Source organism: Notolabrus celidotus, chromosome 21 (genome assembly GCF_009762535.1).
Source record: "Notolabrus celidotus isolate fNotCel1 chromosome 21, fNotCel1.pri, whole genome shotgun sequence".
NCBI classification, from domain to species: domain Eukaryota; kingdom Metazoa; phylum Chordata; class Actinopteri; order Labriformes; family Labridae; genus Notolabrus; species Notolabrus celidotus.
The window spans coordinates 22,221,670-22,249,660 of NC_048292.1; the positions used below are offsets into that span (position 1 = coordinate 22,221,670).

The window sequence follows — 27,991 nt, forward strand, 5'->3', positions numbered from 1 at the left end:
GAGGTGGAAAGACAACAACGAGACGGCCAGAAGCCAGGTTTTGGTATTAATGTGGTCAACCAGACACTTTTAATTTCATTTTTTTTTGTTTAACAATGATCGTAGAACCTGATCGCTGTCAAATGATTTAAGTACACCAAAGAGGCCCGGAGCTCTGCAGAGCCCGGACCTGTCCTCGTTCAAATCCTGCTGCTCAGAAAGAAATAAAATTAAACTTTAAAAAAAAAAAAGAAACATACAGCGTCACTCTAACCAGATGCCGCTCTCGCCCTGTGAGTAAGTGCTCAGCGGAGAGAGAGAAAAGGAACAGACGACAAGAGTAATCTCAAGATTGCTTGTAAAATTACTTTTAAATGTAGATAATATTGGTATATAGGTAGATAATGTTTGGTTGATTTAAGGGGAATAGCAATAAGAACTTAAAGTCATTACAATCAGAAGGTCTTAGCTCACTAGCTAGGTCAACAGAGAACCGGTTATACATGCACTAAAAGAAAAAACAACAAACAAAGAGATCAGATTGAAATCAGAGAGATTATATCCAGATTTGTTTTCCCAAAGCTACGACCGAATGTGACGCTCGATTGATCCGAAAGAAATAAATGTTGAATTTCATCTTTTAAATAACTAATTGACATTATTGCACATGAGCAAAAAGACAGTAATACTATTAGAGCTCTGTTCATCGACCTCCTCTTCCTCCTCCTCCTCCTCCTCTTCCTCTTTTAGACGGGCCCTCCTGAAGCACTTCAAACATTCAGAAACCTGGTGACAACGACATGTTTCATCAACAGCAACCAAAGAAAGAAAAGAAAGGGATAAAAACCTCGACGTGGTGAGAGGACAGATAAGACAGCCAGCAGAGATGAGGGTCGAACACTTACATTGTGCTATAATGTACAGTAAATGGCTGCATAAGTGCTTTTTCTTTAAGCTCGAAGACAAAAAAAATGCTGTCAAAAAAAAAGAAAAAAAAAGGTATTTATTGTTGAGGCATCGTTAAAAGTTAGCCTGTGCTATCCATTCAGGGGTGAGGATGTAAAAAATCCCAAACAACGGGATTCCAACAGCTGGGAGCAGGTCGGAGAAATCTTTCAGGACATAAAAAAATAATAATGACGATGTTACCCCTCGGATTCTGTCGCTGCTACATTAAAACCGCACCTTTTCATCATGTGCAACATCGGAAACAAGGCTTTGAAGATGATCCTCGGCACTCCTCCGCTCCGTCTGTCGGATTGGTTGGTTTCTCATTTTTCATAATTTTGTTGTTTTTTTTTACATGTTCCGCCGCCTCATTATTGGTGTTGATTGGCAGTGTCCAGGTCCAATAACATGGCAGAGTGATTCAGTAAAAAACACCGTATGCAGTGAGGTTATTTTAGGGGAGTCACTCTGGAGGAGGCTGACAGTCCGCCGCACCGTCACAGGTGGCTGTGAGCAGTCTGCACGCGCTCAGACCGGCCCGTTCACCGACACTTCCTGGGGCGGGGGCATTTCCTCTCTGTGAGGGGAACAAGAGGACACAGTCACACACACACACACACACACACACACTTTAACTGTGTGAGGGTTCAGAGACAAAAGCTTTACGCCGCAGAGAGTAACAAGGGACTTCCACCAGATCTGTGTCCGGTCTGTCTCCAATCTGCTGCAGTCCTGCTCCGTGCTCTCTCGTCCGTCAACACCCACCGGTTGGGTTTTTAGAGCACAGCATGGAGCAGGACCGCCGGACAGCTGGAGTCATGTGACCGAGGTTTCCCCGCTGTAATCACTGAATCGAGGATTCTCCTCCTCCTCTCCTCATCCATGTTGTCTTTCTGGTCCTCTGAAAACCTCTGACCTGTTGACTCCAGGCCTGGCTCCGCTCATCATGACAGTTTGTTGTTGTAGTTAAGTGAAATAGGATCTGGTGATAACACAGAATGTTTTATTCTGAAAATTAACCGGATGTTTTCATTTTGTTTTGGTGCCTGACTTCCTGTCCCGCTCCATCTGCTCTGTTGAGATTGATGCGTCGTGCTCCGGCATTCGGCAAAAATAGAAGTCTTGTGTATCTGATCGGGAGGGCTCCGACCTGCCGGATCAGAGACGCAGTCTCAACGCAACGGAGCGGATCCAGTGGAAGTTAACACATGACTAGAATAGAAACCTATCAGATCTGGTGCTGTGACAGATCGGAGATGGACCGGAGACGGCTCTGGTGGAATATGGCAGTAAGAGCAAAGCAACAAGTTTCAAAACAAACAAAAGGTTAAAAGAAGACATTTTAAATCACAGCAAAGAGAAGAAAAACAAAGTGTGATAAGAGTTTTAAAAGCATCACTCACTTCCTGTCAGTCTGTGGAGCTACAGGTGAGTCGTCAGCAGGTGTCTGCTCCGACGCTTTAGGAGGATCTGACAGAGAGAGCTTCTCTAGAGACACCGGACTCTCCTCGCTGCAGGACACGGACACACACACACACACACACACACACACACACACACACACACACACACACACACACACACACACACACACACACACACACACACACACACACACACACACACACACACACACACACACACACACACATACATACACAGTTAGTCATTACTGCTCCTGTAGCAGTGTGTGTACAGGTCCGTTCACCGACACTTCCTCCCTTCCCACTGAAGTCTTCTCTTTGTTCTGGAGTTGATCTTTGACCTCTCTGCTCATTCTATTCTGGGCTCAGACTCCTGTGAGGAGTTTTCATTGGTTATGAAACAGATCTGAGGTATGACAGAAACAAGACGATGATGAAGAGGAGGTTAAAATCAGATATGTCTTCTTCTGCATCTTCTATTTTCTTCTCCAAATCATCTTTCAATCTTAAATTTATTTCCTTAAATGTTAAAACTCTCTAAGCTAACCTCAATCTTCTTCATTTTCTAAAGGTGTCTTTTAACCGCAGGAACTTTACCCCTGAACTACGTGCGTTTCGAGCGGAGGACCCAGGGTCTAAATTTAGTTCAGGGGTAGTTAATCTCACCCCTGAAAAGCCCCTGCTGGGGGCGTAGTACTTTTCAAAGGTCCCAGGACTTTCGGGGGGCAGGGCCTGCAATGCTCAATGTGTCTGATTGGTAGATTAACCGCAGTGTGTTTATTCCACCCGCCGTCCACAATGACACCACACACATCTGTGATTCACTTGATTTCTCTTTCTTTCATTAGTTTTTGTGTGTGTGTGTGTGTACTTTTCAAAAGAAGAAGCTGTGATTCTCTTGATTTAGCAGCTTGTAACAGTAGTCTTCTCTAAACCCACTGTGAATGTTTCTCCGGTGTTATGGTTTTAAAAGTGACCCTGTAAACTGGAGACCTTCAGCTGAACGTATCAGTGTTTGTGGAGTTTACAAAGCTGTTGAAACACAGAAGGAGTTCCTGGGAATGCAAACTAGTTTAGTTTTTATTAAGATTTCAAAATATCCTCATCAGATATTTAATGATCGTCTAAAGACGTTTATGAGGGACGCATCCGGCTGAAAGTCTCCAGTTAACAGGGTCGCAGTTTAAACCAAAACACCGGTCGATCTCTGCCATGGCTTTTTGAGTTAAAAGGATTTTAAAGCCGTGTTGAAACGTCTTTGCTACTCGCGCTTATCTCCTCTCACGTGTGTTGATTCAGTGAATCCATCTGTGATGAAATATAGCACCATCTAAAACAGCGCGATCTGAGTCTCTTCCATGCTAACAGGCTAACTGTTGTGTTGCTCATAATGATACCTGCCTGTCCGTCTGCTTCTATATTACTGCCCTCTACTGGTCTGGTGGTGTAGTGCATTTACTTTGTTTCTCTCCATACGTCACTGGCCTGATTTACACAATCTACCCGGGACTTCAGCCCGCAATCGAAACGCAGACAACAATGGGGGCACAGGAACCTTTTAGTTCCATGGTAAAGTAGTTCTGGGGACTAAAAGACCCCGGAGCGCTTGGTCGAAATGCACCTTTAATATCTCCTTGTGTATCTGTCGTCCTTTCTGAACCGTGTCTCTGTCATGAAGCTCTTTATTTCTGCGTTCTAAGTTCTGGTCTCTGCAGAGGTCCAGAGGAGCTCCCCGTCATACTTTACTTAAAAAGGAAAACTCCATGAGTGCCTTCATTTCTGCTCCTCTCTATGATTATCCCAATGTGGTCATTATGTTTCAAATATAGAAGCTTCTAAACACGTCCCCTCTCTCTGTGTGTATGGCTGCAGAGTGGACCGGTCAGAGGATCTGGACTTTAAGATGCAAACCTTTTGAGGTCAGCTGTCTTGTTGGCGGGGGCAGCGGGGGAGACAGGGGCGGCAGGGGAGGCGGGGGTTTCGGAGGTGATAGCTGCTGCAGCATTTTTATCTCCTTTCTCTCCTTTCTCTCTTTTCTCTCCTTTCTCTCCTTTCTCCTCCTCGCTGTCTGATCCCCCGGAGGAGCTGCTGTCCGAGGCCACGAGAGGAGCCTTCTTCCCCTCTCCTACCGGCCAAGCACCAGAGGAGGCACTTCCGTCTGCTGATACAAGAACAGACACAAGAGAGGATTCAGTTTGTTCTTCATGTCACATATTAAAAGAAGTGAAGTGAAGAGGTGTTCAGAGGGTTTAGGTCTCACTCACCGCTCTTCTCGTGGTTTTGTTTGGCTTGTTTATCAGAGTCACTACCAGCAGATTCCACAGGAGAGCTGCACCTGGGCTCAGTCTCCGTACTGAACCAGATCATGGAGGAAGAAAAGAATGACAGAGGTTGACATGGTCCTCTTTTTTTATGACCCATTAATTATCTGTTTGGATCATCAAATCCCAACTCAGTCTCAGCAGATGTTTGTCTAACATTAGTCTGGTCCTGCTGGAGGTTTCTGCCTGTTAAAGGAAGTTTGTCCTTGCCCATGTAACTTGCTAAATGCTGCAAAGTGCTCTGCTCATGGTGGATTTAGATGAGATCAGACTGAGTCCTGTCTGTAAGATGGGACTGGATCTTATCTTGTCTTGATGTTGGGTCTTTGTTGATAATAGAACAGTTTAGTTAAAGTTCTGGTCTTACAAGAATCCTCCTGAAGTTTTTCTGTTTCAATAAGATCAATAAGTAAAACAATTACCACAAATGTTAAAGAAACATGAACCAGAATCCTCTCACAACTTAACATTCCACCTCATCTTCTTTACAACAGCAACAACATGAATGCCGACTCATGTCTTTGTAGTTAGTGATGATGCAGCGTTTTTATGTTTTGTGAACAAACTGAGTCTAAAAGCATCTGAGTGACTGCGCATCAGAGGTCAGAGCTCATTACGTCGCCTCTGACGCTCCAAAACGTTGAGTTTGTTATTTTCTTAGTTCTACCTGGTCTCAGCTGAAGACAGTACCTGAAGTTCAGACTCATATATATTGACGTTTGTTGGACTAGTTACAGCTATGACTGATTCAGTTTGGAGACGCGAGTTTGCTCCTCACCCAGAGAAAGGCTGGAACTCAGTGAAGTTGGCCCAGCCGCTTCCCTGCATCTCTCCTCCGCCTCCGGTCGAGCTCTCCCACCCTGCTGGGGTCTGGGATGCTGCAGTCCCTCTCGAGTCCCTGAAGTTTGCCGTCCAGCCGGGACCTGAAAACAGGAGCAGACTCTTCCATTCAGAGAGGAGTCCGACTCAGTTAACGTCTGTCTGTCGTACGTGTGGTCTCTCACTCACCTGATTCTGATGTGTTCTGTTCAGAGTCCTCGTCATCGTCAGACTCAGATCTGTGGTCCCGCTCTCTGCCTCCATTCTCCAAGCTGCCTCTGGAGCTTCCGTCTGAGGTCTGGGTGACTCCAAACCTGAAACAGAGCGATGAGGACGGACGTTTATAATGAGAGACACAGGTTAACAAAGAGAGGACACAAAGATCCAAAGCCTTCAGGTTTACCGTGTTCTGGATTTGACTTGTGTTGCATAGTTCATCTCCTTCTCCTCCCAAATGTCCTCTTCTTCTTCAGCGTCGTCAAACGGGCGTATCCTCTCTTTACAGCAGGCGTCAAAAGCAGCCGCGTTGGCCTGAGAACAAACACGCCTCCGTTAATTCACAGGAGCAGCACAGACACCCATCACCTCATGACAAATGATGACGTATGAGAGTCCAACACAAACACTTACACTATTATCATCAGCATCTAGATTGAAGTTTATTTCGGCGATTCTGTCAAAAGTAGCGCTGAGGAGAGAGAAGAAAGAAGTTAAATGAAAAGCAAACACTCAGCATGTGAGGAGAATGTTTCAGGGATGACAGAGAAACCTAAGTCATCCATCCTGAAGCTTTAAAATATCACGAAACAGATCAATAATAGTAGAGGTTTTTGGTGCTTGAAGAAGTTTCATTTCTCTGAGAGGGAAACGTGTCCAGACTTTCACCACCTACTTGATATTTTCGTCATGCTCGCTGAACTCCTCATCATTGAACCCAAACTGATCCACAAAATTAGCGGTCATCTGTTGGATCTGATAGTCTGAGAAGGCCTGGAGGGGAAAAGAGAGGTGGGTTTAAATGAGGAGGAGGAAGAGGAGACGTACGGTGGCATCATTGAGAAAGAAGAGTTGATGAGTGACACTGATGCATAAGAGTCATATGTTTCTATGAAGACAACAGGGTGATTCACAGTTTGTCAAAAATATGTTGGAATATGCTGAAGTCTTAAGCTACAGCTCAGTTTTTCTCCTGTAAATGTTTATCATGATTTATTTTCACTAGAAGTTGAAGGTGTCTCCGTCTTTCAGAAACATGCTAAATAAAACGTTGAACAGCAGCTTCCTTTAAAAGTCAGTGTTTTCATTAGGTTTTAACCCTATAATGCCCAGCATTTCATATCTGAAAAGAACTTTTTACTGAAACTTCAAGAGGAATATTTACTGGATTGATGCAATGTAAAACTTAGTAATATTTCATAACTTAATTTATAGTCAAATCGTGTTGAAAGTGTGTATTTAAATTGATACAGCAGGTATGTAAGGACATTTCTTTACAGATCTGCCAATCATCATTTTATTAAATTTCATACATTATGTATTCCATAAAGCAACATAGAGTATTTTTTGTCATTTAAGAACATGTTTAAATGACATAATTTGGTATATTTGGAGTAGAAATTCAGATATTTATAATGTATATTGTATTCCTATATATGCAACCTGCTGTATCATGATGAATGATGACTGGTTGAATGTTACAATGGCTCCATAGTAAACAATTGTCTTTTGCTCATTGATTTCCACTAAAAATTTTACAATTCAGAGAAGAAATATACAATAAATTAGTTTTTTTTTTGTTGTGTAGCAGATACAAAATATGTTTGACGTTGTTGTGCAAGATGGGAGAAATTAATTCTAGGTTTGAAATTACTTTGGGAAAAATTTGAATGAAACTCAAAGTTTAATAGGATACATTTTGGTTTTTTTATATGTTTTAGTTTGTTTAAAAAAGAAGTAACTTTGAGCAAAAGAAATTGCACCAAAATGCCTGATTTATCAAATATGATGTGAATTAAAACTTATATATGAAAATTGCTATTTAATTCCTTTTTCTTTTTTTTTTCGTCAGAGGGTCCAATAAATTCTCCATTTTAAAATAATTAGAATGTTCTGGCAATTATTTGATGGTCAGGCTTTACAGTGTTAAGAGGCTGACAGCTGAGCTGCTGCTCTGCTTGTTTCTCTGACAGCTTCAGATCCAGACATCAGATTTAAAAATCTCACACCTGATTAAAGGACTAAGCTGAAAACAAATCTGAGGTGACTCAAACAAAGACTTAGATCGAGTGCTGAAGTGTAGTTGAGTTGGGGCCTTACAGGGAAAACATCAGACTGAGAAACATCTGTGTTCAGAGTCATCATGAACAATCACTTCCTACTCTACAGACATTTCTGAGTCGTGCAGAGCATGATTCAGAAATATGGAGACCAGTTTATTAGAGGCTCCTTTGTTCCCATGATTGCATCTATCCTTTATTAAGTGGTGTTTTTGAGCATTTTTGCCTTCGTTGGAGCAAGACAGGAAATGTGGGGAGTAGAGAGCGAGGCAAGACGTGCAGCAAGTGGGAGTTGAAACTGTGAGCACTGCAAAGAGGACTATAGTTTCCGTACACGGGGTACGTGCTTAGACCGCTAGGCTAACTGCACTGCGATGGCTTGTGTCCTACCTGTTGGAGAGACAGGTCGTTGGGGAAGGGGCTCTCCATGTCGTCGTCCTCACTGGATGAGTGCATGTTGTGAGTGCTCACCTGCACGACACAGAGCAGAAGTTTTACAGACTTTAAAAACATACCACAGATCCTCAGCAGCCTCTTTGGAGAGATGTGGAACATGACATTTAGTATTTATGATACAGACACAATGTGTAGCATGTTTATCTGTAAATTCAAGATTTCGACACAGAGAGCAGACTGTCTCTCATCCTACAGTAACTGTCACGCTGATTTCATCTCTCGGGGCATGAAAACTAAAAGTATCTTTGTCTCTAATCTTTCTAATAATAGAATAAGCTCCTCTCCTCCGAGAGCAACATTACATTAACCATTGTAAACATGCTGTTCAGCTCCCGTCTGCGGCCCTGCTTCTAACACGCTGAGTGAAACAAGGACCACTGTCTCTCTTTGTTAATCAAAACAACACTTCTGATTCTTGTTGCTCAGATTCTGGTTTTATTAAACAAAAAAAGGGATGTTGGTGGCGTTTGGGCTGACACAATGCCAGTCTGCCTGCTCCTGTCCTGACTGACTGGCTGCTCTAAACACAGAACGCTAGAATAAGGAGAGAAGAAGAAGAAGGAGTCAAGCGAGATCTACACGTGTGAACGATGCAGAGTGCTTCTGAAGAGTCTCGTACCAGCTCCACGGTGTTCCTCCTGTTAGTCTCTCGCAGGGTCTCATCTACAAAGCTCTCCCAGCGACCTCTGCAGTCCTCTGGAAGCTCTGGAAGAGCAGTTATGCAAATTTTTATCCGACTTTATTAAATATGGTGACTTTTTGTGGTACCAGACGAACCACTATACCTTTGATGAGGTCGGTGATCTGGGCCTGTACTGGTCCTTTCTCCAGGTTCTGAACCACCATGTTGGAGATTCTGGTCAGGTGGCCCATGTTTCCTCTCCTGGTGCCACCCTCAGCTCTGAGATTGACATAAACACACTTCAGTTAACGTCTAAATTCAGTTTACTTCACTTCAGAGTCTGATCATGAACAGAATAATCTGGAGAAGGAGAACTTTCTGAGTTTGAGTACATAGTGAGACTCTTACTGTATTTTATCATTCTCCTCCCAGGCATCAAGGATCCTCTGTACCAATTGACACTTCTGAAAGAGCTGAGGGTTCAACACAGAGGATGCATCAAAATCTTGCTTACAAAAAAAGAAGAGAGAGCTCTGAGTTAAGAACAACACCTACATGTGCCACGAGGGCGTTGTGGATGGAGGTCTGTGGGTCACTGGTCCGGCCTGTCTCCACTGCCTCCCCTGGCACCTCCGAGTTGGTTGCTGCAGGATTTCCGTCATGGTTTTGGAGGCCTGGGCTGGGCCGCTCGTCCGAGGATGGATGGTTCAGGATAGCCGCTACGCAGAGCTCCACTTGGAAGTGCAAAAAGTTATTCCAGGAGTATTTGAAGAACAGATCCTGTTCAGAGAGAGAGGGAGGGAGGGAGAGACGTAGCAGAGAAGTGTGAGGGTGACGTAGAGATGCTCCATAAATCAGACGCTTAATCTTTCACAACAAGTACACGTTAGTAGCTTGTTGTTTTCTGAAAGAAATGTCTTATTTATCATTTTATCGGGGTGTATTTATTTGACTACTAGCAGCTGTCAAGATCTCTCCAAAAGTAGAAGTCCATCTCTGAGTATTTCTCACATTTCTCTGCCCCCTAATCATGCCCTTATTTAATAAAAATAAAGTGTGTGTGTAACATCTTGACCAGAAATGACTTCTCTAGAGCTGCTGTGTTGTTAAACTGGGGCAGGAGGGGACGTCTATAAACAATCATATGCTCTTATATGAACCTGCTCCACATGAGTCAGTCAATGCCCTTTGATTGGGTGGTGTGATACGGTAATCAGAGCTCCCTGGCCTCAAAACAAACATGTGGAAATCTGATGCAACTTTTTTCAGACAAAGCATCTTTTAAAAACACTCTGACCAGGAGTGCAGTTAAATCAAACTGCAGTAAAACAAGTCAGAGTGAGGAGCTGCAGAGTTCAGATGTCCAGGTTAAGCTCACCAGTAGTAGGTCCATGGTGGCAAGATTGCAGAGCTCCTGGCAGATGCTGGGGGCATTGGTCTGCAGCAGGGCGGCCACCAGCCGGGCTACGTGAAGGCGAGCGTTCCCCAGTGGCTGCTCCAGAACGCCAACGGTCGTCAATATTGCACTTTTCTGTTGAAGGAAGAACAAAAACCAGGTCGTATCAGAAAACAGTCCAGCAGAACAGAAAATATGCTCATTCAGCCTAAGAAGGAGGGTTAAAACATGCTTCATGAAGGCTCTGTGGGTTTACCTTGGGGGGATCCAGAAGAAGCTGCTGGAAGTCCTTTAAATGGGGCTCAATGGCATTTAAAATACTGCTGTTGACAGTGTAAGACCTTTCAAAACCCTGAGAATACAGATCCATCAGCCCTTCCAACCTGGAGACACCAGCAGACAGAAACAGGAGGGTTAGTGGACTTTAAACGTTAAAAAATATCTGTGTTTGCTACGCTCCTGATTCCTTTAAGGAGTTAAAAACGTAACATTAAGAACAAAGAGGACTCACCCAGACCTCCTGGTCTCCAGTAAGGTAAGTAGCACTTGAGTTCCATTAACAATGGAGGCCTCGTTCCTCTCCCCCTCGAACATGTTCTTGACGAGCCCTGCTACACTTTCCTGCCTGTAAGACAAAGATGTTTAAAGTGACACATTTTAAAAACAGAAGAGGAGTTCTCTATCAGGCAGCTCACAGGTCCTCCATTCCTCTTCTTCAGCTCATGAGGATGAAATCATGATGAACACAGAGGAAGCATCATCATGGACACAAACTCCAACTTTTCAAACAGGCTGGGCCAGCGAATGTTTGTGCACACTTTAACCTGAGGGGTTCCTGAAACACTCTTTAATCCAAAAGTGGGAAATTTGCCATTAATGAACAGCTAGGGCAGAGTTAGTTTGTTTACTGACTCTGCCTGTGTGGACACGTCGGCAGATCCATGTAGAAATGAAAGAGTGTGTTTGTGGTTTTGTTTGCAGCTTAAAACAGGAGCTGGTCTCTGATATGATGTGCATGTGACAGTCTCTGATGTTGTTTTTGGCTGTTAAAACGCATTCCTGTAAACATTTCGGAGGGGGTATTTTATGCAGCTGAATGCTTCCACTTACATGAGGGTTAATAAAGAGAAAAGGTACAAGTTAAGAACTCACTTTGTTTTGGTTTTACTGTTTACACTTTCATCCAAGACACTCAATCTAAAGAGTAAACTTACGACTCTAGTACAGCCAATAGTGGGTCGGCCTCCATATTCTCCTGCATCTGATTGGCCTGGTCTCGACTAAGGCGGATGATGTCACAGAGTGTTTGGGATGCATTTGATTGTCTCTGAAAGAGTGAAAAACTCATAGTTAATAAAAAGATATTCAGAGTAACAGCTCCTCCATGTGACACAGTGACAGCTCTGATCCTCACCTCCTCATCTTTGCCTGTATGGATGAGCTCTGTGAGTCTTTGTACCAACTTCTCCTCGTTTAGCCACTTCAGGGAGAAACACATTCACAGTGTTATATCATTTAAAGACACTAGTACACTCATGTACAAGTACACAAAGTCATATGAAGACATCTTACATGGAGGACCTCCTGCCTCAAGGGAGCAGGCTCCACACAGCTGATGAGGCGAAGCAGCAGGTCCATCATGGCCGAGGCGTCAATGTGTTTCAGCACTAGACCGATGAATCCTTCCTTTTTCTTTAGGAAGGTGATCACCTGGAAACAAAGTGATGATAATTTAGTCTACAAAGCTTCTTCTTGATTAAATAAAAGTTACAAAGCAATAACTGACAGTTCACCTGTTCAGTTTTTCTGGCGATGAGATTGCCAATGGTTTTGCTGAAGAAGCTGGCCAGTAGTGGGTTGAGTGGTGGGTCCTGCTCCAAGAAGTGATAAAGCATCTCGAGGAGAGAGTCGTCTGCACCCAGTTTATCATTTATTAATGACACATCTGATGTGAGGAGCTCACAAGCAATGTTGGGAAACCTGTTAAAAAACAGCACAGGATGACAATTAGAAAGAGTCCGGTCCTTTATATTAAAGATGTGGAAATCTTTCTGATCATCTGAACTTAGAGGAAGGAAGTGTGGTGGGAAAAATACAGACATGATAGTATGTTGTTCTTGCTTTGATCAGAAGCTAGAAACATTCACACATACCAAACCTCCTGTGATTTGCATATTGTTATCTGTTCCCATGGCTGAGGAGCAGACCATAAGGTGAGAAGTCAGGAAGGTGACCAGGAAGCAAGAGGTGATAAGAAACTCTCTTGTTTGTCTCACAGTTCTTTGAAGATGCTTAATGATGTGTTAATATTATTCTCTGAAGAGGATAAGTAACGTGTTGTATCTTCACTCTGGGTCAGTTGAGCAGACCTTGTCTCGGTTGTTAGATCACTCTGCCATCTGACCGCTTTGCAAAGCTTACTGAAGGCCGGAATAAAGCTCACAAAGACAAACCGTTGTTGTTTGAGTCTATCATTTCCAGATTTCCACCACAGAAGGAAGTGCGAGCCAGTGAGCTGAGACTGGTGGCAGACTTTCCTTGTACGTCTGTCTGGCAGTTTCATAATTGACATGTCATAACCAGTAAACATTCACTGTATCAAGCAGAGATCAGGTGAATGCATCTGATGTCTTCTGGGGAATGATTCATGCAAACATCAAGGCTGCATGTTGGAATGATGGAGAGCAAAAGTCTGACACATTAAGAAAGTTATCTCTCCAAAGATTAGCTTTGTATTTGGCCTGGGAGTATCATTTTGATTATCTGACAAAAATCTAACTCTTGAGAACTCCATAAGCTCTATACTGGACGTTTCACCATTCACATGAACATCTCTAAATTCTCCGTCATCGTGTCCAAAGACTCACTTAAAGCGACTCTTCTCCTCCAGGTCGGCGGGCGGCTCTGTGGTGATGAGGCTGACCAGCTCCTGCATGCAGTGGTCCTGGGAGAGGAACAGGAGAAGCCGACGGTTCTGGGCCTTACACTCCTGGAGGACGTCATCCTCTTCCATCAGCTCTCTCAGCGTCACGTCCTCCCTGTCCAGCAGCTGGTCGATGTGGGAGGTGGTGTGCAGGTCGAACTTCCAAAACATGGTGGCCGCTGGGACGGGGGACACAGCCCTGAGGTCGGAGGGACAACAGAGGAGAGCAAGAGAGACAAACACAGAGGTAGTGGAGGAGCATGGGGGGGAAGAACAACGAGAGCAAGACAGGACAGAAAAGGAAGAGAGGAAACCAGCGGGGAGGGAATCAGGAGAGAGAAATTGATACAAAGATGTTAGTCAGAGGGTTAAATACATTAGAGCTGGATCAACAATCACATTATTCACAATCAAATTGAGATGGGGGAGTCCAGTTTATGCTGCAACCATGTAAAGCATTTAAAGCAGGTTTTGACTTGGAGACCAACAAGCTTTTATTTAAGTTTTCTGATTCATTTCTTGTAGAAAAAAAATATTTGAAGTGTCCGACTGTTTGGATCTTGTTGATAAATCTGCATCAAAATTAAAAGGGTCTGGTCTTTGCTCACAGTTCCTCTCAACCTGTTTTATTATTTTATAATGCTTGTCAAACAACAGTTTATGCCATACAAATACACTTATGACTGTGACTTTAACAGTGGCCTCACGTCATGTAATCCTTTAAGTCTGTGTAGCCACACTGTTATGACATGAAGCTGCCACCGGCATTAGGTCAAAGTTCATGAACTCCACTGAGTTTTTCTAACGGCCAAATTCCACCAAACACAAGTCCGGTCCTTCTCCGATCCATCACGGCACCATATCTGATTTCTATTCTAGTCAATGTGTTAACTTCCACTGGATCTGCTCTGTTGCGTTCTGGCTGCGTCTCTGCCACCAACCGGTGGGTGTTGACGAACAAGAGAGCACGGAGCCGGACCACAGCGGATCAGAGACAGCTCTTACATGGGACTTCCACCAAATCCATGTCCAGTCGGACGTCACTCATGAGTGGAAATAATCCAAACTTTATAACTTTATCTACTCCCTGTGGTGAACAATGATCATGATTTACAGAGATCAGTTTTCCTCCAACTGCTTTAACTCAACTTAAACTACCGTAGGAGCTTCCTGATGGATGGATGCTTCTTGTTGCCATTAACCATTTACTAGTTTAAACCGCCAAAGAAGGAGCTTCAGACAGCCAGGAGACGCCTGGAGTGGAGGGACTAAGTGGGGAAAGCTTGCAGAATGCAAAGTGAGCATTCAGCTATACTGCAACCTCCAAGAAGCAAGGGCAATGACTACAGTGAGGTTAGCTCACAAGGTCAGCTGCAGGGTGCAGGGAGCAGATCTTTCCATAACCTCCATCTTTGTTGAAGTGATCTTTTCTACAACATAACTCTGAACTCTTTGAATGAAGTCCAGGGAATAAACAAAACCTTCTTCTGTTTGAAAAATGAAGGTAAATCAAAACAATGTGAGACACTCGAGCTGGATAAGGAAAGTAACACATCTACAGTCAGCTCTTGTGCCACGTTATATCAAAATACCACAGTGAACACACTCAGGACTACAGCTGGATTATTGTGGTCCAGGTAAAGCAGCTGTGAGCTTACACGAGTATAAAAAGATGGAGGTGTCATACAGCAAAGTGCTCACACATACCAGTGGATGAAATGTGGATATCTTTAATCAGACCTCCCCCACAGGCAGGCAGGCATTTGTGTTTGTGCAGACGACAGAGAGTGTGGCGAGGCCTGGCATTTATCAGCATGGGTCTCCTCTTAAAACGCAGGCCTCTGTAGGAGATGAGACGCTGAGAGGCTCACCATAACCTGCAGGACAAGGAGAGGACGCACAGATTACAAATCAGCTGTTAGAGGTAATATAATCCAGTCAGGGAAAGATTCAGGAATAATATAGTATCTGCACGAGCTTCAAAAGAAGTGTCATCTACCGCTAGACGAGTTCAACAACAAATTTAAAGACAGCAAACTATTTCTCTCTCTCTCTTTAAAACGAACGTATGCTGCCTGGAAAGAAACCTCACACATGTGCATCTACCCTTTGTCAGGGACTGTGGTATAATGTTGTTAATGTGTAACTCAATGTAAATACCATGTACAGAATCCATGTGTACCTTCATTCCTGATGGACCCAACATTGCAAACACATTAAAAACAAATCTGTTAGGACACCAAGCTTCCTGTTAGTCCTAACGATGTGACCTTGGTGCCTTTCTCCTGCCGGCTCATGATAATGATGTTAGAGAGGACAGTGATGCGGTCTGTATCTCTAATGTAGGTTTCAGTTTAATCAACAACAGTAACAGGACACTGTGCTTCTACTTCACTTAGGTCAGGGCAGCAGGTTCACTCGCTCTCTTCAGTCGCAGGTTAGAGCCCAACTTATAATACCACGTGTGTGTTACTGAATGCTGCTTTACTAAAGTTAATGCAGAGCTGTGAGGCTGCCAAGTATGTCAATGTTACTTTAATGTAAAGACAGCTTTGAAGAAATGAATAGATTCAACCATTAGTGGGTTTAAGGGACGAGTGGAGATGAAGGGGAGACAAGCTTGGATTTTATCATCAAATAAAGAAGTTTTAATTCGATAAGATAATGTTTTATTGATCCCGGGAGAAAATGTGGTTGTTGCAGCAACACAGACAAAAAAATGAGAAAAAAATCAAATAAAGTTAAAATAAAAATAGATAAAGTAATGCTAATTACATTTTAAAAAATAATTTAAAACGGTTAGAAATACTCTGCACGGATCCACCAACCCATTGCTTTAAATATGGCAGTTACAAGCTGTTCAAGTGAATCACAGCTTCCTCTTTTGAAAAGTACACACACATACAAAAAAGATAGAGCAAATATAAACAAATGAAAGAAAGAGAAATCAAGTGAATCACAGATGTATGTGATGTTATTGTGGACGGCGGGTGGAATAAAAACAATGCGGTTAATCTACCAATCAGACCTGTTCAGCATTGCAGGCCCTGCCCCCCGAAAGCCCCGGGACCTTTGAAAAGTACTTGCGGTCAATAAACGCCGTAACAGTAAAATGCATCACTCATCTGTGGAAAACACAACAGAGTCAGTTCCTGCAGTGTGCCGTGACTCTTCATATGAAACCTACCGCTGACGGCAGCTCCAGACGTCGAAAACAAATGTACAGAAATAATCAAGCTTCGTGTTACTTGGTCACCTTAGACCCCTGGTAAGACCATCGATGGACCCGCTGCAGTTCGCCTACCAACCTGGCACCAGGGTGGATGACGCTGTCATATACCTCATTCAGAGAGCCCTCTCTCACCCAGACGAGGACACGGCTGGCGCCACTGTGAGGATCATGTTTTTTGATTTCTCAAGTGCCTTCAACACCATTCAGCCGTTGCTTCTGAGGAACAAGTTGGAGCACTCTGGAGTGGATCACCTCCTCACGGCCTGGATTCTGGACTACCTCACTGATCGTCCGCAGTATGTGAGGGCCCAGAGGTGTCAGTCCAACACCATCGTCTGCAGCACGGGGGCCCCCCAGGGAACAGTTCTGGCTCCGTTCCTGTTCACCCTCTACACTGCAGACTTCACCCACAACACAGCGAGCTGCTACCTGCAAAAGTTCTCTGACGACTCCGCCATTGTTGGCCTAATCACCAATGGGGACGACAGGGAGTATGGAGAACTGACCCAGAACTTTGCAGTCTGGTGCCAGAGAAACCACCTCCAGCTCAACACAGGAAAGACCAAAGAGCTGGTGGTGGATTTCAGAAGACGCAAGCCCCGTCCTCACACACCAGTGAACATCCAGGGAACGGACATTGAGATTGTGAAATCTTGCAAGTACCTGGGTGTTCACCTGAACAATAAACTGGACTGGTCAGACAACTCAAATGCACTGTACAAGAAGGGACAAAGACTCTTTCTGCTCAGGAGACTCAGGTCTTTTGTGTGGAGGGGGCTCTTCTGAAGTCCTTCTTTGACTCTGTGGTGGCATCAGCCATCTTCTTTGGAGTGGTCTGCTGGGGAAGCAGCATCTCTGCTGCTGACAGGAAGAAGCTGAACAGAGTGGTGAAGAAGGCCAGCTCTGTCTTGGGCTGCCCACTGGACCCTGTGGAGGTGGTGGCTGACAGGAGGATGATAGCAAAGCTATCTTCTTTGATGGACAACATGTCACACCCCCTCCAGGAGACCACAACAACACTAAGTAGCTCGCTCAGTGACAGATTTCTTCACCCATGGTGTCTCACGGAGAGATACCGCAGGTCTTTTCTTCCTGCGGTGGTCAGACTCTATAACCAATAATATATATATATATATATATATATATATATATATAAAGTGGGGCAGAAAAGTATTTAGTCAGCCACTGATTTTGCAAGTTCTCCCACTTAGAAAGATGACAGAGGTCTGTAATTTTCATCAGAGGTACACTTCAACTATGAGAGACAAAATGAGAAAAAACAATCCAGGAAATCACATTGTAGGATTCTTAAAGAATTGATTTGTAAATTATGGTGGAAAATAAGTATTTGGTCACCCACAAACAAGCGATATTTCTGGCTCTCACAGACCTGTAACTTCTTCTTTAAGAAGCTCTTCTGTCCTCCATTCGTTACCTGTATTAATGGCACCTGTTTGAACTCATTATCTGTATAAAAGACACCTGTCCACAGCCTCAAACAGTCAGACTCCAAACTCAACCATGGCCAAGACCAAAGAGCTGTCGAAGGACACCAGGAAGAAAATTGTGGACCTGCACCAGGCTGGGAAGATTGAATCTACAATAGGCAAGCATGTTGGTGTGAATAAATCAACTGTGGGAGCAACTGTAAGAAAAAGGAAGACATACAAGACCATTGGTAATCTCCCTCGATCTGGGGCCCCACGCAAGATCTCATCCCGTGGGATCAAAATGATCATGAGAATGGTGAGCAAAAATCCCAGAACTACATGGAGGGACCTGATGAATGACCTGCAGAGAGCTGGGACCAAAGTAACAAAGGCTACCATCAGTAACACACTACGCCGAGAGGGACTCAAGTCCTGCAGCGCCAGGCGTGTCCCCCTGCTTAAGCCAGTACATGTCCAGACCCGTCTGAAGTTTGCCAGAGAGCATATGGATGATCCAGAAGAGGATTGGGAGAATACCATGTGGTCAGATGAAACCAAAATGCCATGCTGGGTGAGTTCAATCAATCAAACTGCCTGCAGATCTAGTTTGCCGATTTAAACGTCATTTTACCTACTTAGATTATATAATAAAGTCAAGATAAACTGTTATATGATCATACAAGATGTAATATATACAATTAAGATAAGGAATTATAGTATAGAATATAGTACCTATATTTCATTGCTTGTTTGTACCTGTTACATGCTCAATGACAACAAATTGAATCTAATCTAATATGTGTGCATTGACGTCATGTAGCTGAAATCATTTTTCAAAGAAGGTTTTTTTGGGTCCCCTGACCAAATGCCCGGATTTGGGAGTGCTGCTTACCCTCTAGTGATGTCCCAAGGTAAAGGCTAACAAAAAATAATAGTGAAAAAAAGGTAGCAAAGAACATCCTGAGGGCTGGACCTGGCTTCCGGCCTTACGTTGCTGTTAGTTGAATAAGTGAAGCTAACAGCAGTTATCTTCAGCCATTAGTCTACACAGAGGCGATCAGGCCTGAGAGTCAGCACCTTAACAGTCCATCGGGAAAAGAACTTTCCACTGATTGGTCAATCAAGTGAAAATGTAATTTCCATGGCAATATTTTGGTTAGTTTGGACATTACTATGTTCTAGTTAAAATAAACTTTGTGTCGGAATGGTGCAACCAAACATGAAACAACGTATTATTAATTATTTAGTAATTCTTAAGGTTTAATGTCAATAAATATCCATATGGAAATTCCATAATGTAAAGAGAGAAATGCTGAGATGAAATCAGATGACAAAAACAACCTGTTGTTAAAAAGTGATTGAAAACCAGCAGTTTGTACAATATGCAACCTGTATTACAAAATCTGACCTTTTTTAACTCTTGCATCCTATATTTATAAATCATATTGACTGTACCACTTTGAATTATTACAAAATATTGATGCAGAGAATTTATTTTTTAGAATTCTCTCAATTATGAACTCTCAAACTCATTGTGTTCTTTTTTTATTGTTTTTATTCATGAACAAATGAACTAAAGCTAATTGTTATAGTTTTTGTGGGGGAAACCAGAGACACCTGGAGGAAACCCACAGTTGGTAAGAGGGCTAGTTGGAGTCAGAAGGTTAGGAGGTGTTAGAGGGATGGGGCTGGGGAGTTGTGGACACCGACTTCTTCTTCTTCCACCTCTTTGGTTTCCTCAACCCCAGAGCGTGTCTGAATCTTTTCCAGAATGAATGCTGTGTGGTGTTCACTGCTTCAGCCTCTTCTTGTTGAAGTCCTACCATGGCAGGTCTGTCAGACGTCTCCTCCTCAGATGTCTGCTCTTCTGACTCCTGGGCCTCCTCCTGGACTTTAGCGGTCAATGCCTCAGGTAGAGGCTCCTCCTGCTGGCACGGCTCAGTCTCCTCCTGGCAGCTGGTGGTCTCCATTTGGGAAGGCACTTCTTCCTCTTTCTCAGTCTTGCTGACCTCCTCTGCTATCTCCTTTTGGAGGGCATCCTGTTCAGCCTTCTGTTCAGAGATGACCCGCAGGTACTCCCTCATTCTGTCTTCATTACACTGGATGACGTCAGCCTGCTGTTGGACAGTTGAAATCCCAGTTTCATACCTTTGATTAAGGTCATTGTATGAAACTGTGAGGCTTTCCCGTTCCTCTTGGAGAACCTTGTTCTTTTGGTTTTGGAGCTGAAGCTCAGCAGCAAACCTCTCCTGGCTGATGGTGTATGTCTTCTTCATGTCCTGGTTCTCTTGTTGACATAGTTTATGGAGGCCGAGTTGAATTTTCAGCTCCTCCAGCTCATTCAACAGATCCCTCTCCCTTTCAAAGGCACTTTGCTGGAGGTCGTTAAAATCCTGCGCCATCTTCTGATGGAGAGCGTCATATTCAGCCCTCATGTCATCCATGTGTCTCTGGTCCTCCCGCCCTACACATAGACTGTATAAAATATGGACATAGTATCCGTGACGTCACCCATCTGTTCCTGAGCGCTGTTTTGAAGCAAATCGACGGCAGCAGCCATATTGGAAATGCGGAACTGAGGCAGAGTGTGACGTAGTGTGAGCTTCCTAGCCAATAGCTATGTGTTCTCGACCGGGAGTCACGTCAGTCATGTCCTTATTTGGGCAAAACTCATAATCTTAATATCTTCTGAACCGTCACGTTAGAAAAAAATTCACCCCCCGTACAGTGTGTGCCATTAGAGAGATTAGCATTGCAGAGCCGTTTTTTGAACCAGGCTGTAAACATGTTTATTAATGCTGCAAAGATCGTCTTTTTCCCATTAATGTCAATGTGGTTTCAGGTGTCTCTGCAGCCAGCCTCAAGTGGATTTTCGATGTATTGCAGTTTATAGCACTTCCGCATGGGCTTCATCGTTTGAGACCGGAGGTTGCCGCTTGGCCCTACAGCATAGCGTCATGAGATCCCATGGAGTTTCCCTCTATAGCAGCTGTCAATCAAAGCAAACCCGGAAGTAAAACCCTGTTTTTTAAACTCTAATAACTAACGAAAAAGAAACTTTTAAGAAAAAGAGGCCTTGGACACAAAACAGTCAAATAACTACATATCACCAAAGCAGACGGATGTGAGAAACATTAGTACGACGTGTATTTATTTTTTAAAGTTTGACTGCAGCCCCATTCAGATGAATGGGGGAGACGGAGTTTTTGACCTATACTGCAGCCAGCCAGTTTGGTGGAAGCTTCAAGCTTTGTGTTGCCCTGTTTATAACTTTAAAACTTTAAAATGCCAACAGTATCAGTACCTGTTCACCCTCTACACTGCAGGCTTCACCCACAACACAGCAAGCTGCTACCTGCAAAAGTTCTCTGACGACTCCGCCATTGTTGGCCTAATCACCAATGGGGACGACAGGGAGTACAGAGAACTGACGCAGGACTTTGCAGTCTGGTGCCAGAGAAACCACCTCCAGCTCAACGCAGGAAAGACCAAAGAGCTGGTGGTGGATTTCAGAAGACGCAAGCCCCGTCCTCACACACCAGTGAACATCCAGGGAACGGACATTGAGATTGTGAAATCTTACAAGTACCTGGGTGTTCACCTGAACAATAAACTGGACTGGTCAGACAACTCAAATGCGCTGTACAAGAAGGGACAAAGCAGACTCTTTCTGCTTAGGAGACTCAGGTCTTTTGTGTGGAGGGGGCTCTTCTGAAGTCCTTCTTTGACTCTGTGGTGGCATCAGCCATCTTCTTTGGAGTGGTCTGCTGGGGAAGCAGCATCTCTGCTGCTGACATGAAGAAGCTGAACAGACTGGTGAAGAAGGCCAGCTCTGTCCTGGGCTGCCCACTGGACCCTGTGGAGGTGGTGGCTGACAGGAGGATGATAGCAAAGCTATCTTCTTTGATGGACAACACGTCACACCCCCTCCAGGAGACCACAACAACACTAAGTAACTCGCTCAGTGACAGACTTCTTCACCCATGGTGTCTCACGGAGAGATACCGCAGGTCTTTTCTTCCTGTGGTGGTCAGACTCTATAACCAATATTATATATATATATATATATATATATATATATATATATATATATATATATATATATATACATACAGTGGGGCAAAAAAGTATTTAGTCAGCCACTGATTTTGCAAGTTCTCCCACTTATAAAGATGAAAGAGGTCTGTAATTTTCATCAGAGGTACACTTCAACTATGAGAGACAGGTCTTTTCTTCCTGCGGTGGTCAGACTCTATAACCAATAATATATTTATATATATATTGTAGATATGCTTCTTTTTCGACTCTTTAATTTTAATTGCTAATAACTTTCTAATAATTGATATTTTATAGGCTCTTGTTTGCTTTATATTTTTTGCACTGTCTACTTTGTTACTGTGACACTTGAATTTCCCCGTTGTGGGACGGGTAAAGGACTCCCTTATCTTATCTGATCTTATCTTAATACTCTGATTTGTTTATGTAGCTTATTAAGAGACAGCCATCATAAAATCAGTCTGTTTTAAATCCACACAAGACTTTTGAACAAAAACAACTTCAGAATGTTCATTCAAAAAGAGTGTAGCATGATGTCTGTGATAGTGAGGATTTCATGAACAACACTAGCTGTGAAACTGCCTCCCTCAGGTATAACATCCCATTCTACTGAACGGACAGACATTTCAAGTTCTACTGTCAAGCATACTGTTATCTTAAGGTTTCACTTTAACGCATGTTAAGTCATGTAAATGTCAATACAAGATCCCGGCCGGTCTCTAAGTGGGGTTTTTATTCAGAAAAGCATTAAAGTATAAAAACTGTAAACATAAACAAGTGATAAACATGGTGAAGTCAACATCACCCGTCTTTTAACTTCTCACTATGAGAGGGGGGTTAATATGATGAAGTATTTGATGCTTTTGTGACTACGCAAGTATGTTTGGTTTGTTGTTCCTGGTGCGGTTACTGTGGCAGCTAATCCAGACAACCTAACACACCAGCAGTGACAAATCACATTTACATCTGCGGCTGTGTCGGCACTAATGTGTCTCTCTTCGCAACATTCTACGGACTGTTGGTGGTGGAAGTAAAACTGAAGGAGGAAACTAAAGAGCTTCCTCCTTTTCTCTTTTCTTTATTTTCCTGAGGAGGACCCCTCTCTGTACGTGAAGCAGCAGCAGCAGCAGCAGCAGCAGCACTAGCGTCCATCTGGCATACATTTACAGAGTACACAAGTGCAATAATAACCCCGCTGAACGCTCCCTGTGGACACAGAGCAGGAAAGCAAATGCTTGACTTTACATCCAAAATAGAACCCACCAGAGGCAACCTCAACAAAAAACAGTGTACAGGCACACAGACCTTGAAAAGAGGAACAATGGCATGACATGTAAAGGGCAGAGATGTGGATGTTCTGAGCCAACAGCAGTCTGTAATTAAGTAAGTTCAGCAGGCAGTGAAATCAAAGGGAAGTCCCACCTTCACTTCACACGAGCGCTCTCTGACTAAATGAACACTGAAGGAAAGTCAGTGTTTATGCTGTACTGGATACTGAACAGAATATGTGCTCATAGAGGATCAAACAATCTCTAACTGAACACTTCAGATGACTAACATCTACATTTTGGCTCAGTGTGTTGCTGCTTACATTCACTTTTATGCACTGATAAGTTGAATATATCCATCTCTAATGTTTGGTACAAAAGTCACAGGATGTTGACAAGAGTTTGTTTTTTCAAGAACTTGTTGACTTTGATCACCTGATATTTTACATGTTATAGGTAACAATACATTTATGTATGCTAAAATGATGGATCAATAAATAAAAGTTCATAAACATCTGTATCCATTGTTTGTGAAAACTAAGAATGCACTAAGAAAGTATGAGCTGCTGTCTTTCTTAAAAAAATTTTTTTTTCCCAATCTAGACCAAAATCAATCTTCATTAAATAACTATTTATGAACATTGTAATAATATTTTAAAACCACAAATTCAATTGTACAAACTCTAATTTAAATTAACTCAAATTATTTTCTGAACAATCAAACTGCTCCACATTCACCACTTTAGCCTCTTTTCAACCAAGCAGCAACCTCTGGTCTCAAAATATGAGGCTGGCTGCAGAAACACCAGAAACCACATACACACCAATTCAAAGAAGACGATCTTTGCAGCATTAATAATCATGTTTACAGCCTGGTTCAAGAAACTGCTTGGGTCTACGTAGCTAATTTCTCTATCGGCACACACTGTACGGGGGTTAATTGTTTTCTAACGCAACGGTTCAGTAGATATTAAGATTACAAGTGTTGCCCAAATACGGGTATGGCTAATTTGATTGACAGGCAGGCACCCTGTAGCGGTTAGCGAGGAGGCTAAAGGCCCGCCTCTTTACCTCACACTAGCTTGACAGTAGTTATGTTGAGTTCAGCATTTCCAATATGGCTCCCACCAACGATTGGCTTCAAAACAGCGCTTCAGAAACAGATGGGTGACATCACGGATACTACATGAACTCCTGAACTCAACCAGGCATAGTGTGACGTAAAGAGGCAGGTTTTCAGCCTCTTAGCCAACAGCTAGGTGTTCCCATCAGAGAGTCAAGTCAGTCATGTCCTTATTGGGGCAAAAACGTGTAACATTAATATCTTCTGAACTTTTGTGTTAGAGAATCGGTACAGTGTGTGCCGATAGAGAATTTAGCTACGTAGAACCAAGCTGTTTTTTGAACCAGGCTGTTTATTAACGCTGCAAAGATCGTCAAAGATCGTCTCTTTGAATGGGTGTCTATCTGGTTTCCGGTGTTTCTGCAGCCAGCCTCAAGTGGATGCTCGATGAATTGCAGTTTATAACCGCATGGGCTTCATATTTTGAGATCGGAGGTTGCCGCTTGGTGCAACCACAAACTTTCATTCAAAACCTTGTTTGTTTCTGAAAGATAAATCAGCTACTGCATTCAGTAAATGCCAAATTATGGGGCAGATATCAATAATCAGCTGAAATATTGGTGAACCAATAGATAAACTTGGAACATAAGAAGGTGGAAAGTAATAACATTTACTCAAGTGTCTGTGATTGAGTGGCTTTTTGGTGTACTTGTGAGAAGTATTGAACTTCTCTGCATCGGTTACTGAGTAAAAACAAGTGAAAGCAAAAAGGAAACAACCTCTTCATAAACTGCATGACTGCCAGCTAATTGGCTGAAGTCCACCACCTGACGGTCAGGTGCACTAGATGTAGAGGAGGAGAACATGCATGCTCATGCAGAAATCACAACAAGAAGTGCTCTTGTAAAGCTGGAACACATTCACAGGTCTATCCTTCAAAGGGCCAACCTTCACAGGTCAGCAAAACGCTGCTTTGATAAAACCAAAAACTAATCAGTGTGAACCATCCTGTGAGCTGGACAATATACTGTGAACTCTCAGGCTGTAACTTAGTGCTGAGGGAGCATCTATAAAGTGGAAAAGATGCTACTAAAATATTCAATAACTTCAACCTGGAGGTGTTTTTTCAACAGGATCTGTTCATAAATGAATAGTCTCCTGTTGGTTATACTTCGGCAATCATCTTAGGATGCTTTTACATAATTTGGGGGTCATATCTCTTTCTTCAACCCCTCTTTCTGTCCCAATCCCCTGAGTTAAAGTATAAAAAGTCAATGTTGAGTGAAGTATTTTGTACGTTAGCTAGAGTAGAGTCCAATTCAAAGCTTGATCCGTAAGGCAAATGGACTTGGTAGAAGTCTGGAAGGGCTTCTTTCAAACAATAGGTTGTGTTTTTGTGCTCTCCTATGTCCCTCTCTTCCGTCACCCGTGCAAACTATCAACTTACAAAAGTGAGTAATGAAATATATATTCATAAATACCTAAAGCATCAAACTTAATCCCATATTTACCTTAAATTAATGAAGTAAAGTAAAAATAATCAGATGTATGAATCAATGTAAATAGCTCCAACAGCTCTTCTTAAAGGTCCTTACTGTAACTTTAAATTAGTGTTTATTTTGGCGCCCCCTGTGGACAAACTGGTATATCGTACGTCTCTGCTTATTTTTTAAAATCTCATCCTACTTTCCTTTGACGGTCGAATGTATCGCTTATCAAAAATCTTAGCCCTGCAAAATACAAAAGAGGGATCTTTCTCTGCTGTTCATATCCTTACTTAAAGAGTTCCTAAACTTCTCAGCCCCTTAAAAAAAGACAGCAGAGACAAACGACCCTGACTGTAACTTGAGGTGGTTATATGCTATAATAAACTAATAAATTAATCCGAAAACAGATAAAATAAAACAAAAATAAGGTGTAAGATAATTAATTAAGCTGGTAAGTAGAAAGTTAGACTACCTATGTGCACAAATTAGTGTTTACCTTCCTTTATCTTGCTCAGTCACCTCAGAGGTAAAACTTTTCAGCTGTCTTTTGAGGCAACAAAGAAAACATATTCCAATTGCATATTATTTTGTTTTTGTAAGGCATTCTTGTGACAGGTGGGAACACTGTAGCTGTTGGTGATGAGGATCAAAGCCCACCTCTTTACCTCACACTAGCTTGACAAAAGTTAGGTTGGGTTCAGCATTTCCAATATGGCACCCGCCAATGATTGGCTTTAGAAACAGATGGCTGATGTCACATACGTCCATTATTAATACAGTCAATGGTCCCGAGCCCCACTTTGGGAACCTCTGCCTTACCTGACACTTACCCTGCTGCAGTGGTTTATTTAGGCATTACAATTTACATTATAGTAATAGTAATCAATGTTACTGATGGTCTTGTTTGCTATTCTCAGTCACATAGACACATCAGTATTGATTACAGTCTGTTTCATAGGCAGCTCAAAACTCCTCACAGTCAAATATCATCACTGTACTTTACTTTCATTGATTATTACAGTACTCTGCTCATTAGTTAAGACTATGACAATGAGAGAAACACTTGTGTGTAGCTTAAGAAATGTAAACTGAGCTCCTGTAGCCTTGGCATGAAGTGCACATCAACTGACCTGCGGTTAGAGCTCAGATTTCTGTTTACTTCAACTCCAGGCACCACGACCAAATAACACAGGATAAAATAAACTAATACATTTACAACACAGTGATTATAACCTATAAGGTCATTTTCACCTCGTTGGTTAAGAAAAGAGGCCGAACTTTCTGTTGATGTTGATCAAATGTTCAAATTGGCTGATTTTAGTCACTCAGTATGGCTCCGTCGCTGCTGGCCTCAAACAACTCCGAGAGGCTGCATCGTACACATTACCCAGGTTAACTAGCTTCTTTAAAACAGGAAAAATAACACACATTTAGTCTTTTATGATATATATTACCTGCGACAGAAGTTACAAAGGCTGATCTCGATGGCAACCACATAAAACAGAAGTTAACGTTGATCAGCTTTAAGTAACACCACAGCTAAAACAGACACCTCCAGCAAAGTTGACCGATTGTTACCTTAAGCTTGTTAATATACTATCAGGTGTGATTTTAAGTCTCCAAGTTGTGAAGTTAGGAAATGTCCAGCTAACGTTTATGTTAGTTCCTCCTTTGCTCTGATTAGCACCGAAGCTAATTAGCTCCAGCAGTGAACGTGTCCTCAGCTCAGTTAGCTTCAACTTCAACAACTTAGTTCAACTTTGTCGAAGCAGCAGCAGAGTTCACGTTAGCTCAGTGTTCAAACTCGTAACGATGTCTCCGTCAAACACTCACCTTTGATTGAAAGCTGCTGTTCCTCCCGTCAGTATCAGAGTGTTGGTGGAGTTTTCCGTCAGGCAGACTAAGTCTCTCTGCAGCTAACTAGCTCTCCGTGTTAGCAGACATTAGCTGTGTTAGCTAGCAGACATTAGCCTTGATTTGTTTTGAAGAAGGGTCAGGCTACAGTTAGCTAGCTCAACTTAGCTAACGTTACTCAGATCTGCCTTTAAAGTCAATCAAATCCACACTTCCCCGGCGACAATGGCTTCTAAACAGCAACAGGAATAACTGTTCTTTCACACGAGACAGAATGATTCGTACTCACTAACAAAGTAATTCAAACGCGGGGCTAAGTTTAGCAAGCAAAGCAGGAAAAACTCAGTCATATTATTCGAATCAAAATGGCGACATGTACGGGAGCGCGCAGAGAGCTAGACGGGTACGAGCATTGACTCCAGGCAGTGGACTAAGCT

At 42.9% G+C, this 27,991-nt stretch overlaps 1 protein-coding gene across 5 annotated transcripts; it reads right to left on the reverse strand.

Moving 5' to 3' along the window:
* Positions 1-38: 38 nt before the first annotated feature.
* On the reverse strand, positions 39-27,985 carry ppp6r2a (protein phosphatase 6, regulatory subunit 2a). 5 transcript variants are annotated; one of them, XM_034673258.1, is made up of 24 exons: positions 27,534-27,985; positions 14,872-15,041; positions 13,109-13,363; positions 12,035-12,221; positions 11,814-11,951; positions 11,656-11,721; positions 11,456-11,568; positions 10,753-10,866; positions 10,498-10,624; positions 10,224-10,376; positions 9,401-9,625; positions 9,254-9,318; positions 9,009-9,124; positions 8,843-8,919; positions 8,158-8,238; positions 6,384-6,481; positions 6,122-6,179; positions 5,895-6,022; positions 5,681-5,805; positions 5,451-5,595; positions 4,616-4,704; positions 4,263-4,509; positions 2,331-2,438; positions 39-1,504 (listed from the first exon to the last, which is right to left on the reverse strand). In XM_034673258.1, the coding sequence occupies exons 3-24, from the start codon at positions 13,333-13,335 to the stop codon at positions 1,456-1,458; spliced, it is 2,736 nt and encodes a 911-aa protein (XP_034529149.1). In that variant the 5' UTR covers positions 13,336-13,363; positions 14,872-15,041; positions 27,534-27,985; the 3' UTR covers positions 39-1,455. The 5 variants fall into 5 exon arrangements, with proteins under 5 accessions (XP_034529149.1, XP_034529148.1, XP_034529147.1 ...); XM_034673257.1 differs by having other exon boundaries at positions 4,263-4,512; positions 27,534-27,984; XM_034673256.1 differs by having other exon boundaries at positions 8,843-8,928; positions 27,534-27,984.
* Between the last annotated feature and the right edge of the window lie 6 nt (positions 27,986-27,991).

Coding starts and splice junctions, on each gene's coding strand:
- ppp6r2a (XM_034673254.1), bottom strand. CDS start 13,335: ATGTTTTGGAAGTTCGACCTGCACACCACCTCCCACATCGACCAGCTG. Junction 12,222..13,108: donor GAGGAGAAGAGTCGCTTTAA/GTGAGTCTTTGG, acceptor GTTTTTTAACAG/GTTTCCCAACATTGCTTGTG. Junction 4,705..5,450: donor GAGTTCCAGCCTTTCTCTGG/GTGAGGAGCAAA, acceptor GATCTGGTTCAG/TACGGAGACTGAGCCCAGGT.